This window comes from Triturus cristatus, chromosome 5_1 (genome assembly GCF_964204655.1).
Source record: "Triturus cristatus chromosome 5_1, aTriCri1.1, whole genome shotgun sequence".
NCBI classification, from domain to species: domain Eukaryota; kingdom Metazoa; phylum Chordata; class Amphibia; order Caudata; family Salamandridae; genus Triturus; species Triturus cristatus.
In genome coordinates this window covers 395,070,285-395,087,956 of record NC_140587.1, presented here as the reverse complement: position 1 = coordinate 395,087,956, position 17,672 = coordinate 395,070,285, and the positions used below count along the sequence as shown (strand labels likewise).

The following is a 17,672-nucleotide window of genomic DNA, read 5'->3' as shown; positions in this document are numbered from 1 at the left end:
GAGTCACCCGACCGGACTAGCTCCGTCAAGTACCACATGTGTAAAACCTTTAAAGAACAAATCAACAATAAATGAAATGCAAGCCAAGAGTATGTGAGAGAGATAAATAACCTCGTCCCCCTATGGAGCATTCGCCTATGCAAAAACCTGAGATTTACGCTGGACTCCTAATTCTCAATGCAACCCCACATTGACTGGATATACAAAATAGCCAACTACTAATGTCATCTCCTCCAAACGATTAAAACCACTTACCCTGCAAGAACGTATTGTTCAGTTAAATTGGTCAAACTCTAGTACTTTACGCAATGATGTGAGAATTGCGGTCTTCGAAGGTCCACTTAAATCATCTCTAACTTTCGCAAAATTGCTTCTTCATTCACCACCTCAATTAGTGGCTGCCTTGACTAAATATGATCACATTGCCGCCTTCCAATTCAATCGCCATAGGCTTCATTTTGAAGCATGCAACACCTTTGGGTTTGCTGTATCACTAAAGAAGTCATACACCTCACTAAAACGCCCTAACTAGAAGAAACCATTTTGTCATCTAGTGGAGCCAGAAACACAAGGAGTAAACCCAACCCGATCTTGTATAGTAAACAGATTTTTTTAGCTTCTGAATCTCAGATGTTATGACATGTCACTTAGACAGTATTAATTTCTAAGACACTGACATTCTTCTTAAATACTAAACTTTGATATTATTGATTATCATAGTGCGAGGTACTTGCTTTCAGTAGAGCTCTTCGTACAGTGTCTCATAGCTAGACGAACTTAAAAAAAATTATTGTGCCTAGACAACTCTATTGAGCTTGTGCTCACAAGAAGAATTAATGCATAGTTTTAGTCCTAAAATCCAGTATCAGAAAGGTGGCTTTCAGATAATGAATGGGATCTTCTTGCTGTTGTCAGACAGGACATTGAATTACAAAAGTTTAATGTTTTGTTGCCCAAACTCTAGGAAAAACCCCAATATAAAGCAGAAATGTCTGTCAATAATGTTAATACTGGGCCTAACTATTTTAGGGAATGCCTTGCATCTGGTCCTAAAACTGAGCATAGAAAGACAGCACTTTCGTTACTGCTTAGCTAACCTCACTAACACAATTGTATGCACAATGTAAAAAAAGACATCTATTAGGACAACTTTCTACCTCCAACCTCTTTTGCAAATGAAGAGCAATACTTTAATCAAAGCAGTTTGTACTGCATCAATCAGCTTACTGATACCCCGCCCCACAATTAACTAAGTGGGAGGGTCATGCCCAGACGTGGGTCCTGTACACACTGTGTTACTGGAACCAAGCCATAACTTGCTGATTAGCACTAACTAGGGTGAAACTGGTACTGGATTGCTTGTGTTCTGGTTCAGGGAGGACCTGGTCTGGCAGTTCAGACTGGACTATTCTCATTGGAGCACGGTCAAGACTGATTTGCACATGCCTGGTCCAAGATGAGGTGGCATGGTGTGAAATACCAACTGACTGCGATGCAGCCTTGAGTAATTACCATTGGCTGAGATTAATTCAAGCTTTCCATCCATTACTTTAGTATACTTTAGTGTCTCCTTTCTGTAAGCATCATGACCTCTTGGAGAGTTGTCATCTTGAATTTCTGTGTCTTGATGTACCTGATGTCCAGGATGGGTCTTAGAATTTTGTCCAGTTTTGGTACCAAGAAACAGAACAAATGCCCTGTCCTCTCTCCCCTGTTGGTACTATCTCTATTGCCTGTTTTTACAATAGGCCATTGACCTTTTCTTTGAGGCGTCTTTGTTTTTCCGAGTTGATTGGTCTTTTCCATGGTTTGACATCTGGCGATTGTTTTAACAGTTTGATACAATATCCATGACGGAGGTGATGGAACTCCAGCAATGGAGGAATCTCCCTATTCCCCCCTCTTGTTACATATGGGGAGGGGTTCTTCTGCACAGAGTCACTTGCTTGAGGGTCCTGTCCCTCTTAAGACTGATCCTCTGTAGCTTGTTCTCCACAGAAAGGGCTGTTGCTGCATGCCCGAGTACTGTATTAGCAGTGTGGTGTCCTGCCCTGGGGGTTGAGTGGTGATGGGTGTTGAGTGTCCAGTTGCTGACTGCACCCCCTCCCCCCCCCCCCCCCCCCCCCCCGCTGTTGGTTGCTCTTTTCACTGCGGGGTACACCTGAAACCTGCTCTGAACTGTAGTGATCCCATCGCTTTTGCTGTCTCATGGCCTTTCTTCATATCCTGCAGGGCTTCATCAGCTGAGGTTCTAAAGACTGTATCTACAGTAAACAGCATGTGTGTATTTATAGAGCTGTCAGCTGGCATAGTCAGCTGAATCCAGGGCAAACTTGAAGGAAGTGTTCTTAATCTTTTTGCCCTCTGCAATGACATTCTTTGCCCTCTTTTTGTACTGATTTAGCTAGCGTGAGTCAGATCTTTGATTTCGTCCCTTTGCTGGTGACCATATCTGTTAAGGAGAGCGCTGGAAATGGCTATGTGCCATTGCTGAACACTCCATCTTTCTACCCTCTCCAAGCACTTGCTATCACTGTCTGTTGAAGGTCTCATGATTGCTCTCCTTTGGGCTGTGGTGACTATAATAGAGCTTGCCTTCACTGTGCCCCGGATGTAAGCTGAGTCATGAGAGGACTGTTTATATATTTTTTTCAACCCTGGGGGTTACCACTTTGGCTGTATTTGGTTGCCTAAATGCTTCTCTCCCTTTATCAATGATGCTTGGTAGCATGGCAACTTTCCCCCTTATTTTTCAGCTGCTGTCTTGATCACAGTGTTATAGGCAGCAACGTCGTCAGGCAAGGATGGTCTTTAGGGGTACATATCAATACCTTCTTCCAGGGGGTGTGTGTCGATCTCTTGCCAACCATGATTCATCGAGCCTTCAACGTTATTTTGGTGCCATGTTGTTCTTTAACAAATATTTTCTCCTCTAGTTCTTACGCTGGTTCAGGGGTTTGGAGCCGATCCAAATCTGCCATTTCTAGCTTTGGTTCTGCGTGAACCTTCCCCAGAGTAGGGATTCTGTATCCCTTCAGAGACTCTTTGAATTCTTGCTTCCTCTGAAGCAGTGCCGCCACCTTGGCAGTGAGCCTCTTCTTTCTCTCAACGTTGAAGCCTTTTATTGACGTCGACGGTAGATATACTCTTTTTTGGCACCCAGGCATCCGGTTGCTGAGGCTCTTTTTCTCACCCGTGCTTGCGATCACCTTTCGGTATTGAGACTGGTTTAGATGGCTTACCATCATCAGTGACCTTTTGCTTTGACCCGGGAGGCTCTTCTTCATTTGGTTTTTCCTTGTCTGCTGTCTGCTGGATTTGGAGTGTTTTGACTCCATTGTCTTTGTGGAAACCATCTTTTCTTAATTGATACCAAATGCCTAAGTTTTCAGGCCTTCGCAAAGTAACCATAAAATCAACAAATGCTTCTATATTTTTCCATGGCTCAGAAGTAAAGCTGCTGTTGTAACGCATGGCTTGCTCAAGAAGTACACGAGAACAGCACAGGATGCTAGCTTACCCGCAAGTGTTCCAGCACATTATGTTTAGAAATAGTTCTGCTATGTGCCAAGATATTGCAATTATTTTTATGGACTATGCTGACTGTCTCCGTGCTGCACGTATTTGCATAATCTTGTTGCCATATAATAAATTCTCTTCATCCTATGTGCTGACAAAGTTGGTATTATTTGTTCATTCTTAGTTTTAGGATTCTACATCTTTATTTCGGCACCTGAACGTGGTGTTACCCGGCGCTTATGTCCTTTTTGTGTGAGGCTTTTTGGAGTCTTCATTCTTACAATGTTGACGATCCCCTTGACGTCGGAGGACTTCCCTTGCACCAACTTGGGGCACACTGGGGCCTCTTTGTCACTGGAAAGTTACTCCATGGATCTGCCCCTTGAGACTGTGCAATAGTGTAGTGTGCCTACTGCTTCAATGTATTTGGGCGAAACTCGACGAAAGCTCTGCAGCCCTGTCCTCGAAGGTCTCTTGGTAGGACAAGATTGCAGACCTCGTGGTTGTCTTTATTTGCGAATTTGTGGTGGCACTTCAGGCAGAAATGGAAAAGGGCGGGTCCATACCAACTTACATTCTCCGACTCACGTGGTCAGTGACCCAGGTGTATTCTGGGGAAAAGAAGCCCTTTGGTGTTTTCGGAGTCTTCCCTCTGCGTAGGTTGCCAGCGTTGCTCTTCTCCTTCTCTGTGTCTTCTTTTCGGGGCTTTCTCATTCAAGAAAAACCTTCCTTCTTTCCTGTCCATACAGCCACACCCAGCGGCGGAAAAAAATAATTTGAAGATGACTACCATGTACAGTGGATTCTAGGAGCTGCGTCCGATGTCATCAAGGTGTGACCTATAGCCAAATGGTCGACAACGTAAACAAAAAAAAGGACAAAAAAGAAGGACAAGAGAGACAAAGATACCATTCCATACCTGATCACCAGATGGCAGAGTAATGCACAGCATGTAAATCCATAAATTATTTACTCTGTAAAACGACAATTCCCATTTCCGCTGTTTAATAAACCCTATTATGCACCTTTCCTTCCTGGGCAAAGCAGCTGGATAGTAGTTGCAAAGTAACTGCAAGCACACTTGTATCCTCATAAACACCTCCATTAGGTACAAACATGTTTTAAGTGGGGGGGGTAATTTGCTTCTGCATAATTAAGATAAAATTTGGAAAAAATATAAAAAGTCACACGAAGTTACATGAAAAGCAAAGCTGGCATTTGGCCCTGTATTTCAAACACAAGGACACATTTTGTTCTCGAAAGCGCAAAAAACACAAGAGCTGAAAAAACAGCTGCTTATGTTCTGGCCAACTGTATTGTTTTCTGGAGCTCACACTTAATTTTTTTCCACAATTGGTACATTATTACATTATGTGGCATAATAGAGTAGTTTCGAGAATTTCGCATAACAAGTGTAATGCAAAAATATGCGGGATTATGCTAGGAAGTCATTTTAAGCTTCATTTAAACATGGAAAGTGACACCACACAAGTGAGTGACTATTTCCTTAATTCACTAGACAACCATCTCAATTACCTCTTGGACAGCTATGTTGCACAGCAAAGTGCATCGCCTGCCCTCCTCACCGCTCACCGATTTTGAAGGGAATGAGATGGTCGTCATCTAACAGCTTTCCTAATTTATCTTGAGATGCTGCCAGAATGTTCAAATGAAAAGCTGCTGATCCCCATCCCTGCATGTCAAGGAGGGGTTGATAACCCAACTGTGGAGAATGTCAGATCACCCACAGTTGGATTCATGTCGTCTGCCATGATCGTTAGCCTATAGATAGACCCTGTGAGAGTTCTCCCTCAAGAGGGAAACTCAGATATTCCCCAACATGCCAGTGATATACAATAATAGATCAATTCTTTCTCAAACAATGAAACCTACTGCTTTGAAATGTGCCCGAAGGCACACCAGTATTGAATTTACACTTTGTAGTTGAAACTTAATCCAGACACTGGGTTTGACCTGTGCTCCATGGGCAACACAATCCATCCGCCATCCAAATGTTGCTACATTTTACTGAAGAATAGTACTGTATGTAGCATTAGCTCCTCCTGGACAATAAACAGTGCACACTGATACGCAGCCAACCATGACAGTCTGACCACAGGTATTTTTAATAGTGTAGTGCGTTCCAAAACAAACCACTCAAGTCATTAAAAAACAGAGCATCTAAATATATAAATAAAATACATCCTCCAAATAACGAGGCATGACACCTCTGGAAGCACCGATCCCTCTTTGTCCATTAATAACCAGTTCGAGGTGCAGTGGGAGCTACAGTACAGATAGTTACAGAACCTTAAGCCTTTTTTTTCTCTCTCACATTACCAACCTAGTGGCCTCATCAAACAACGGTACTCAACCTGTCCACCATGTACGGATGAATGGCCGAGGACCTGTTTAAAAAGTTACAAAGTTCCCTACTGTGATGCATCAAACAATATTAAATAATAGCATTAATAGTATTGAAGATGTATTAAATATATATTTAACAACAATTTCCCCTTTTTGTGCACATTTTGCTGCCACAAGTCTTATTAGCACTGTAACTAACAGGTAAAAAGTCTGAGTTCTATATTCAAACCAGTAGTATACAGGTTACGCACAACTCTGCAACACATGATTTACACCAACACTGAGAGGTAGACCTTCTGTCCTTACAGGACCTCTGTTTCCCTATTTCCACCTCAAAAACCTGTAGTAATGTCCTTATCTAACAAGCATTTGCAATGCAATAGGTCTCGCATTTGTGAGAGTTTAAGCTATTGGCATTGTACATGACAATGCCTTTTATTTATCTGTTTTGAAAACATCAAATAAATACAAAACTGTGTCATTTATAATGCCAATAGCTCACTCTTGTAAATGAGAGACCTATTGCATTTCAAAGAAGCAGCCACCATTGTCCTGGCCTGCCTGGAAAGTTAAAGTGCACACAGCGTGCTGAATGTTGCAGGAAAGCATGTCGTGCCTGCAGTAGAGGAAGCTGATTAAAGAAAATAGTGCTTACAGACTTAATAAGACGTACCGTGTAACAACTGAAGTAAAAGGGCCAGTCCTCATGGGAGGTTACAAACGAAGACAAGGAGGTACTAACAAGTCCATTAATGAATCAGAAGCCAGCATTTAGGAAGGACAATGACACGAGCCAATGACAAATATGGGCAGGGAGTGGGCGTGGCTTCAAGTCCATACTCAAATACAGCATGTCTCGCAGAGCAGCGAATGCGCTGCCCAGGCTCGACCTAGAAAAAGGCTTTCACGATTTTTTCTCTTCGTAGTTACCGATCCAAATCAGATCAGTAACTAGGAAGGAAAAAAGCAGCCACGCCATTATGTATGCATGCATGCCTACAAAATCTTGGGTGACGCATGCCAAAAGCTTTCTTTTACCCTCTTTACCAAGAGTTGCTTTATCATATATGTTGTGCAGCATGGCTAAAAAGCATCAGCAAATCCAATAGGTTTCAATGGCGCGATCTATTGGCTTTGCCAATGCTTGCTAGAATTCTTATGAATACATGGAAGTTGAAACCAAAATGATGAACTGTTTATTCCATGATTACCTACATTATGCCCTTCGTAGTGTTAACAAATACTGCCACATGCTGTCTTCTTTTTTTCTTTAGATTAGTTTTCTTAATTTTTAACCAGGGCTCACTAGAATTTTAATGCTGCATAGTGTTTTCTATGTGTTACAGTGTTTGCCTGGCATTAAGTGTTGTTCCTCCAAGTACACATAATTTGTTTGCAAGCCGTGCCCCTCGAGGAATGTGTTACAAAGCCCAGTCAACAAATACGGCCCCTGGGTTCCAAACACTCGGCTGGTGCACTAAGTGATGGAGCACATGTGATTAATGTAACCACAACTCTGACAACCAGCATATTGCATTCTAATGTGGTCACTCGGATTCAACACAGTCCTCTTTGGTGACATCACACGTTCTAGGAAGCAGGGCATGAGCAGTAGCGCCATTTCTTTGGGTCCAACTCTTCCACACCCAAGGTATAAAGGTCACAGACCTTCATTGAGGCCATCCACATGTGTTATGTTAAGGGACAAAAGAGCAGTGCAGGCTATATTAGCAGTCATGAAATGATTTCATCCTCACTGTAAGCAACTCTTTCCCCTCCTCACGTGGCAGTATGGGTGGACGAGCCAACAAATTAAAAAGGTAGAGCCAAAATAGAGCCAACTGTCTTTTTTGGGTTTAAGAGCCCGTGCATTAGACGAGCCTTGGGGTGTTAGAAAAAGTGATAGTTTTAAAATGAACTTAGAAATATTCCTCTTGCGCCCACCCAGACAGCTATGTCGCTAGTGAACTAAGAGGCAAATGAGTTGTCATATACGTCTTAAATGTGGCCTTGATTCTTATTATAGATGAAGCAGTATTATAGTCTGCTAAATGAAATACAAGGTTTTTGTACAGCACACATCACGAGCTCATGTATTTGAAGGTTCTCTCATATGTGATAATGAAGAAACTTGAGTCTCAGTGCAATAACATATTTGCCTAGAATCACACAATTTGGAAGCACGGAAGTTGGGATTGATCACAGTTTTTCTTGCCTCACATTGAGCAGTTTACTCACTAGATGGGTATCTTTATCTGTCTCCTGATTAACATCAAAGGTTAATATTTTCTCTTTAAATGCGGTGTCGTCCATTTCAGACAAAAATGCATCAAAGTTCTAGACATGGCAGAAAATATTGAGTGTATATAGAGAACAACGTACTGATGTTGTAGCCTATTATGCTGTTACGAACATGTTCTCCACTCAGAAATGTCTGTTTATACAAATCTGTTGCAGAACAAAGTCCTTAAATTCATGTAGTACCTGAAAGAAGCATGATCTGTGATTATGATTTTTAAAATGTCGCAAAGTATTTGGGCTATTTTCAGCTATCAAAACAAAGTGAACCTCTGCTTTAAAGGAATCCAATCTTCGATTCTACGATGCTTTAATGTTTAGGGTTAGCAGAAACAAGCGCATTGATGGAAACTATCTAAGAGGATTTTGCCAAATTCAAAAAGCAAAGAATCATGCATGTTTCTTTTGGGAGAAAACTAGGAGAAAGCAAGGGTTTCCCAGCTTGCTTTCCCTTCCAAAAAGCTTATGGCAAGTTAAAAACAAAAGTGGACAGTCATAGAGCCTATTAGTTCTCAACCATGCAATGAAGTCTACATGTTTCGGCTGGCCTTTTATTGCCCTGTGGGTCACCTGACTCATCAGGACCAACAAGATACCTAGTCCGTAACAGTGGCCTGGCTATTCAATTCTGACCCGTTTAATTTTTTGGGGGTTTTTAGTCAAACCTACACTTATTAATATGCATTCACTCTATGCATACAACTTACAACACTGAACTAGTATTTTTCCGGCTCTTAAATGACACTGCATGGGTTATTTCCTGGCTTCCAAGTCTGTGGCAACAGGAATAACAAATTCATATTATTTTTATATAAATCGATACTTTAAGTACAAGAAGGTTAAAGGAAAAACAAAATAAGTTACATCATCCATTACTATCTACAATCGTAAGTCTTTGATCCACCAAGACCGGTATATCATGGCAATTATATGGAGAGTCGTCCAAAATCGGTACATCGTATGCATATGTATTTGTGAATGTGATCATATTGTGCCATTAACAATATTCAAATTCAGGAAAAGGGAAAAAAGAGAAAAAAGGAAAAAAGAAAGAACGAGTAACATGTGCAGAGGAGTGGTGGGAATATGTCGGAGCACTGACATCTAATGGGGTTGAAAGCATAAACAACCCATGAGCGGGTCCAGTGGGGGGCACAGAACTGGCATCCCTCCTGTATCTAGCCAGGCACTACCGGGGACTTCTCAAGCCCATGCGCCCCCTCCCCATGGATTAAACCCCTGGTATCCCAGAAGACCCCGGAAAAGCGACTTGTGCCGCGGCATCCATTTGTGGTTTGTGATCCGACTCTCCCCCCTCACTGCCAGATCCCACCAGTTTCTCCCATTCAGCTATTGCCTCTTTCCATTGCTCAGCAATCAGGCGCATTCTCACTCCCCTGGCCTCCTCCCATGCTAGTGCTCTGCCCTACGCCTCCGCCCATGTAATAACATCCCTGTTCTAAGCTGCAACCTGTGGCCCCCTCGAGGATTTCCCCTCCATTGTTATCCTGCACTTAGAGAGGCCCAGCGCGAGATCTATCAAACGATTCCCAACTTTGCGCTTAGGTGTCTTAGGAAGAGACCCAGCAGACACGCCTGAACACATTCCTATTTAATGTATTCTTGATATACAGTTGGGCGTCCATTGGTGATACACTGCACAGTTTGACTTATTGTGCCTAAAGATGTACAAAAGATTTTTTATTATGTAGCTTCACTCAGTAAAAAGGAATAAAACTTGCCACCATCAGTTTGTTTTGCCCTTCTTCTTACCCTCCCAGAGTGGTGTTGAGCCCAGGGATGTTGGACTATGACGACGCATGCAACACGACTCATTGTGGGTGAGAGTACCCTTTTAAAAGGATATCACTTTCTTTTTCAGGTGGACAAAGGGATACGCAGGTCCTGTAATGACAGGTTGGTAACCTCTTGGTATAGGTAACATTGAATATCTCTGGGGAAGATGCGGTAACCTAGCCCATGTAACCCTCTCCCTTTTTCTTGTTGAAGCATTAAACCAATTAAATTGCTTTACAGAAAACACCACACTGACATTTAAAGATATAAAAACATATTTAATTTCCTTTCTACATTTACTGCTGCGGGGTTAGAATAAGTAGTTTAAACCCAAAATGTGCGTAACCAGCAAGTTGTGCTAGTCTCTCTATTACTCCAGCCGCCACCCTTATTTAGGCAGAATGCGCACGACTCATGTTCCCTGTGACATTTTCTTTAAATGCAGTCCATCCAAGAAGCGCATGCAACAAAGCGGAGTTTCCTTTCATGCATCCTTTCTCCCAAACCCTTCCCAGCATTACCAAGCTTTCAACAGGAGTTATTTGGGAATAGAAGAATGTCTGCATTGTGTTTTTCTACAAGCAGTTCAACTGGTGTTTGTATGCGCGCCTCCTCCGTCCGTTTTCTCGAAAATAACTCCATAAGGTCTGCGAACTGTTACTAACTCAGACGACAAAACAAGCCTTTTCGCAAGTGGAAACAGCCAGGTGAAAATAGTTTATGGCAGTTGCTCAAGTTTAACACCCAAAAAGTTGAATCAAAGTGTTTAGCTTATAATACATACCTGAAAAATAAGAGAGTCGAAAACCTTTTCGAGAAATGTTATCATCGGAATGGAATTTGATCCAGACATGGTCTTGCAGCGAGATGTACGGGGCTGGAATGGTGGAGCCACAGGCTCTGTAACCTTCCGCGTTTCTGTAGGTTCCGATCGTCAACCAGTCAGAGCTGCATCTCCTGGACCCCTGGATATCAAAGTCCTCGAAACTGTGATGGCAAAAGACGACATCGGGGTTAATTTGTGCTGTAAGATTGTAAGGTTAATGAATGATCGTGTCTATCGGCGTACTGTATTAGACTACGGAGTGCGCTGAGATGATAAAGAAGCAGAACGCATCCTAACTGGGGTAAAAACATCCTTTATACCTACAGAAAAAAACAAAAAAATTTCTCGCCTTGTAATGCTTAAACTCGTGGTCTACAAAATGTAGAACAGTAAAGAGTGGGGCGAGGGTTGGATTGGCACAACACATTTTAACTGAAAATAAATAAGACATTTCCAATATAGAAACTGAAAACAGCACTCTAACGTACCTAATACAAATGTAGAATATAAAAAAATATGCATTTGCAAATAAATTGCAGGCCGTCACTGCCTGTGCAACTCAAAAATTCACAATGCAAAACGGAGCCAGCGAATCAGGATTTGTAGTGTGGCTAAACTCTTGTCTAAATTACAGGCGTTAAAAATGACAGTAAGTGTTCATCCCACCAGACGGCACACAAAATTAATACTGTGTTACAATTTTTTGAAGTATGCAATAAAAGTTACTTACAAGTAAAAATAGTTTTTCTGTTTAAATGGTCAGAGATCCACATGTTGTGTACATTCTGCTGCCATTTGTTAAGTTCAAATAAGCCACCATTTTTTTCCTCAACATTTCATGCGAAGATGTCCCTGGAATGAGATTCCCCTATGTAAACTGCAGTTTCACTATGTCTCGCATATAGGTGCCGGGCTTACTGCAATCCTGGTCGCCTTGACCACGTGTTGGCCAGTATATTTACACTTATATTTATCACAAATTTTATTTATCACGAATTGTTGCAGAGTGACTTTAGAAATTTAAGGTCATGACGAATGCCCTGGTATCCCTATATGGGAACATAGGTGGGCAGAAACATGATAACCCCAATAGGGATATGATATATTAATCCCTAGTCCTCTTTAAAGTCCATCCCATAGGTCACTCAATAAAGTCTATGTGGACCTCTGGAGATAGTTTTACCATCCCTATAACATTTGTGTCTGCACTCTGCCCCTCACCACGCCTATACCATCGCTCATCCTTGCAAAACACCTCAGCTACTCCCCTTTGGGGAGTTGTAGCCCACACCGTGGACCTTGCAGTCCAGGTGTGAGGAGGGAACCCAATGATGAAGGGTTCTTGTCCTAAAAAGGTTTTTTTTCAGGCAGCAGTGACACATACAATCTCGGGCAAAAACACACAAGATTAAATTCTGATACATGAGAGAAAGTTGCTCCTCTGTACACACAACCGAACACATTTTTTGGGAATATAATTAACAGGGATCAGTACGTTCCTGGTTTCTCTGATCCCATTAGGATCCTCTGTGTGATGATAGCAAATTGTATCATACACATGTTTCCTGATATTTGCAATGGTATGGGGATTTTAGTCGGCTTTCAATCTTTTTGGATACATTGCCAACCTTGGTTGGTGCCGAGTATTTCCCTCAGGTCTACTAGGTGGCGTCTTCATCCAGAAACTGGAGCAGCCGTGAAAGCCATAGATATACCTAATGTTGCCTCTGCCTCTTGTTTGGATCTCAAAGTTCGATGGTGAGTAGTTGCCAAATACAAGCAGACAGCAGGGAAACACTTCTGCACCTTCGCTCTGCAAAAGCATGCAACTAGAACAGAAAACAAGCATTTACAATGTAATAGGTCTTGCATTACTGAAAGTTTGAGCTTTTGCAGTTGCAAATAATAATGCAACGCCAATAGCTCAAAACCTTCAGTAACCCACTGCATTGCAAATGCTTGTTTTGATTTTTGGTTGGCTGGGTACGGAGGAGCTTTGTGGCACGAAATTCATCTTTCTAATTATCGGTGAAGTGATATTTTTTGGGAGAGTTCCTGAAAGGTAAACATAAGAGTTTCAGTCAGAAGGGGGAGCCATCTTCACAACATTGAATGGGTCTTATGTGATATGCTCGACTTCATTCTGCCCAGGCCTCTGCCTCCATAAGAAAAGGACCGTAAAGTTGAAGGCGGCATGCCGTGCCGCTTATGAAAAAATTACAATATTGGTAAATAGAGATTGGCAAGCGGCACAGAAGAAAAGAAAGGTGAGGCTCACTAAACTATTTTTTCAATATTGTATGTTTTTCATCGGCAGCGCAGCACACCGCCTCCATCTTTAAGTGGCTGACAGGTGGACCGAACAGCGGCATGCTGCACAGCTTACTAAAAGCATATAATATTTAAAAAATAGAATTTGGCGAGTGGCGCTCAAGAAAAGAAAGGTGCGGCTCGCAAAACTATTTTTTCAATATTGTAAGCTTTTCCTAAGCAGTGCAGCATGCCGCCTTCATCTCTAAGAATGGCGGGGAAAGAAGCAGAAGGGACAGCCGCCATGGTTAAAGTTGAAGGCCGAGTGTTGCTCTGCTTACGAAAAAAAAACTATATTGAAAAAATAGAGTTTGGCGAGCGGCTCCGAAGGGAAAAAAAGGCGTGGCTCGCCAAACTCTATTCTTTCAGTATTGTAAGCTTCTCGTAAGCAGCACAGCATGCCACCTTAATTTTTAAGAATGGCAGGGAAAGAAAGGCACGGCTGCCATTGTTAAAGTTGAAGGCGGCATGCTGCGCTGCTTACGCATAAATGCTGCGTCTGTGACAGGAAAGTGATGCCTCTTTTAACAAGCCATTACCCGAAGAAAAAAAAGGGGTGCATAAAACAACACATTAATTGAAGAAAGTGGTAAACCACATGTAGCAGGAGCAGTCTGCAGGGAGTATCTAAAACAACAAAAGGCAGGAGTAATTAGACATGCTGACCAAACAGAAGCATGCATTTATAAAAGGCACGAATGGGAACAAATGAAATAAAGAGGAGGGGCTTGAAGCCACAATGTACATTACAGCATGTCTCACAGAGAAGCACATGCGCTGCCCAGGCTCGACCTACAAACACCATGGCCAGAGCCACTAGCATTTCAAAAATATGTAGCACTATTATCACTCTTCAGAGGGAAGTGTTTACTCTTTTGTTAAATTCTGCCAGATGCTTGAATTAAGTTATTTTGCACTGCATCCTGCACTGAGATCAGATAAGGGCTCATTCCCCTACTTCCTGCTTAGAAAGACCTCCATCCCAGTTTGCATTTATAGTAGCTCACTCCTCTACCACCCTGGTCCAAAATGATGATATTCATAGATTGCTGCACTTATTAAAATGTAGTTATACAGTCTTCAAAAGAAGGGCGACACTTTTCTTTTCTAAAAGTTTGTTTTATTCACTGAGGACTGCTTGTTGAGGACCAAATGTTATGAATCCAAGAAACAACCATTGCTAGATAACACCATGACGGACACTCCTCATTCCATGTGGGTATCATAATTAGATGCAAAACCGCCTCCTCATCCTCCCATATAATCTTTGATAAAATACCGGTATAAGAGATGCTGCTCTTAAAAATAAGCCTACAAGGCTCTGGTGAGCTGTTGCTTTCTGGGGATGCATTCCACCTCAATTTGGAAATTTAAAAACGCTGCTTCCTTCTCTTGTGTGAGTAGATGGATGAAGATCTCAAGGAAGCAGTCGATCAAAATAAGAAGTGTGCAAGGATGTCAATTAAATAAGGTTAGAGAGAGCACGCCTAAGGAACCCAACAGAGTAATGAGTTGCAATTCTCATCACTCATATAACATAATGTTGTAAAAGATTAAATTATATTATCTAGCAGCTTGAAAGGTGCTTCAGACTTATTCACTTGATTGTGTTTACAAATATAAAATATTAGGTATGAGGTGCCCTAAATCATAATCCCCTATTTTGGAGCAATTCTAGGCCGCGTTGCCTTCTCTTAATATGAGTCAAGGCTAAACTGCTGCAAAACAGGGTATAGATTGAGCAATCATGAAAGACTCCTAATGTGATCAAGGCACAAAACACTGGAATTGTTTAAGTGAAGTGAAATAATCTTGAAATGTGTGCTTTTTATTTCATTTATTGTACATTCCTAAAGATACATATGTGTGGCCTGCTTGTTCAGCTAAACTATAAGAGACTGGAAGTAAATAAAGGTGCATTAAATTATTACAAATGCAAATTAAGGTATCGTTCACCCTCCTCCACTTTGCACTGAAGTGACAAAGCCCCAAATCTCTTAATTAAGACTTCCATACATGATTATTCAGCTCAAGGTTACCTTATGGTAATGATTTCTCCAGGATTTGCTCTGATATACCAGCTGCAGTTGATTCTGGCAGGATATTCAAACGGCCATCCCGGACTTGTTATTATGCCACTTGGAGCCCGCATTTGTTCCGGGATATCTCCACAGGCTGAAAAATAACAAGGACAATCTCACATTTAATATCACCAAAACTCAACAAAAATATATGTTGGTCAATCTTTGGAAGAAAGACAACTAGAAGCATGATTCTGAGCGGCAGAACATTAATATTGATTATAAGCATTGCAAGTTGAAGACTTAACTACCACCACCCAGTTGGGGGAAATGTTGGTCATGACGAAAAACTGGTAATGGCAACAAATTAAACCATTTTATTTTTATTTTGCTTATTTTATTCAGCATTATCTTGGATGCCATGTGACTACATTGCAGCACTTTACTAAAGATAAATATTTGGTTAGCACATAAACAGGTCGAGGTTGGTCGATGTGACCCGGATGGTAGTGGGTGCTTACAAAGGATGCCGATACATGCAGGCTAGATTTAGGGCTTAATAGATCACAGTTAATATCCTATAAAACAATGTGGAAGTAAAAAGCTGAAGTGAAAAGGTTATAGAATAACAGTGTTCATGTCTTTAATGAGGGCATTTAGAATCATGCCACCATATCAGTGGGAGTGGAGTGGGGGCTAAACAGAATTAATCGGTCACAGCATCCAGCTAATAATCTCTTTGTATATATCGTTTTTCGAGAGTTATTATGGTTTGGCTTGCTAGAGCAGATGTCACCAGACAATTATGCAAGAATCACCAAAAGAGTGGGCAATGGCTCCATCCACATATTAGGAGCTAGGAGTATGTTTTGCTTGGGCAGAAGTTGTGTGCTTCTACAAGAAAAGTGCTTGCTCTCCAAACATCTGTGACCATTTTGTTTATTTATCATGCTGCCTGAGCTTAAAGTTTCAGGGGCACACACCTGCCATTGTAATGCTATCAAAGTGTCATAGATAACTAGATAATGTTTCGTGCTTCTCTCTGGCAACAGCACAGATGGGAGGAAAGCAGTCATCAATGTACATGGATTTATAGGTCTGGCATTTTTGTTCCAAGGGAGTAACATCTACTACTTTTTCAACTTCTTTAGTAAAACTCTATTGGAATGGAGTGATGCAGATATGTCAAACTAAAGGAACTTGATTAAGAAGAAACTTTAAAGATGCAAAATACAGCCAATACAGATTGGAATACGTCTCAAGCATAAAATGTATAGGTTAGATCCCACTTAGCAAATGTCCTACCCAATCTGCTACCACTATTATGTTAACTAGGCTAAATAATACCTCTGTCTTTAGAATATTTAAATATATTTATATATCAACAGGATTGCAAAGTTTGGAATCTAACACACCTGCCACCCCTTCTACCTCGTGAATACCAATTTCAATTATCTAATAAATAAGGGCTACCACCCTTCTAGACCATCACCTAAAGCCCTATTTGGCATATTATTAGGAACTGCCACACAGAATTTCACAGCTACCTGTAGAGATCTCATCTCTTACCACCAAATCATTGAACTGCGGGTGGTCACAGTAGGGCTGTTAAGATACTGCAAATATAGAGGTGGTCTGACAAAAAACACTGATTTGGTCATGGGAGGGGTGTTCTCAAGTTATTCAAGAATAGGCAGCGAAATGTGGCTCGCATCAATGCAAAGGTTCTTTAACTTTCTCCACAACTTTCCCACCGTAGTTTCAACACCCAAGTCTGATTAGTAGTGAGTATGCAAAGCATCCCACTCTCACTGGGAACCTCTAACTCCACGGCTTCTGTGGTTTTAGTCCTCTTCCCTCCTCCTGGCCAGTCTCATGACTATCTATTATGTTTCACTCGTTTACTGAGCTTAAGTTTGTCTGGCCCAGAAAAGTTGCCGTTTGAGTATGATATTTTGCAAGTTAAAAGTAGCTTTCTAAGAAACATTCAAGCCTAATGGATTGAACTCTGAAATGAAATCACACATCTAACCTCAAGTACCAATCTACTGGACAGGTCCATGCAGGTTGAATAATGATGATGCATGTCGTCTGACTTCTGTAATTAGTTCATTTGCCTTGTAAACAATACTCAGGATGTCCGATTATTTAAACTTTGTTGTTTTTTTGAAGGGAAAGAAAGGAAACTAATGTCACCTGAAGTAGCAAGCACATTCTTGTGATTATGTTCCTTTGGGTAGAAAAAGTCTGTAAAAGACAGCACCCCAACATTTCTAGGGAAGCTTAAGATCATGAACCTTTCACTTTGCTTGCCCCTCTGAAAGCACATCTCCATAAAGGCGTGTGTGAAAAGTCAAGATCAGTCCAGGGCATATTCTGTTATGTTTGGTGGTTGAAGAAGTCAGGATCAGATGAAGCGACCTTCCACTGTACTACTACTGAGAGGGCTACTTCCTGTAGCCTGCTGTTGCCCTACCACTGAGAGTTGTATTTCCAGTAACATGCTAATGGCCTACCACTTCGACTTCTAATCC

At 41.5% G+C, this 17,672-nt stretch overlaps 1 protein-coding gene across 2 annotated transcripts in view; it reads right to left on the bottom strand.

Annotated features, from left to right (window-relative positions):
- LRP12 (LDL receptor related protein 12) overlaps positions 1-17,672 on the bottom strand; it is a 221,406-nt gene that overhangs the window by 78,624 nt on the left and 125,110 nt on the right. The window contains exons 3-4 of one of the 2 annotated variants that reach the window (XM_085605112.1): positions 15,157-15,292; positions 10,766-10,968 (exon numbers count right to left, since the gene is read on the bottom strand). The exons of the other annotated variant lie outside the window; for it this stretch is intronic. Coding sequence (XP_085461238.1) covers positions 10,766-10,968; positions 15,157-15,292 — 339 coding nt within the window. The remainder of the gene's footprint in view (positions 1-10,765; positions 10,969-15,156; positions 15,293-17,672) is intronic. 2 annotated transcript variants of the gene reach the window in all.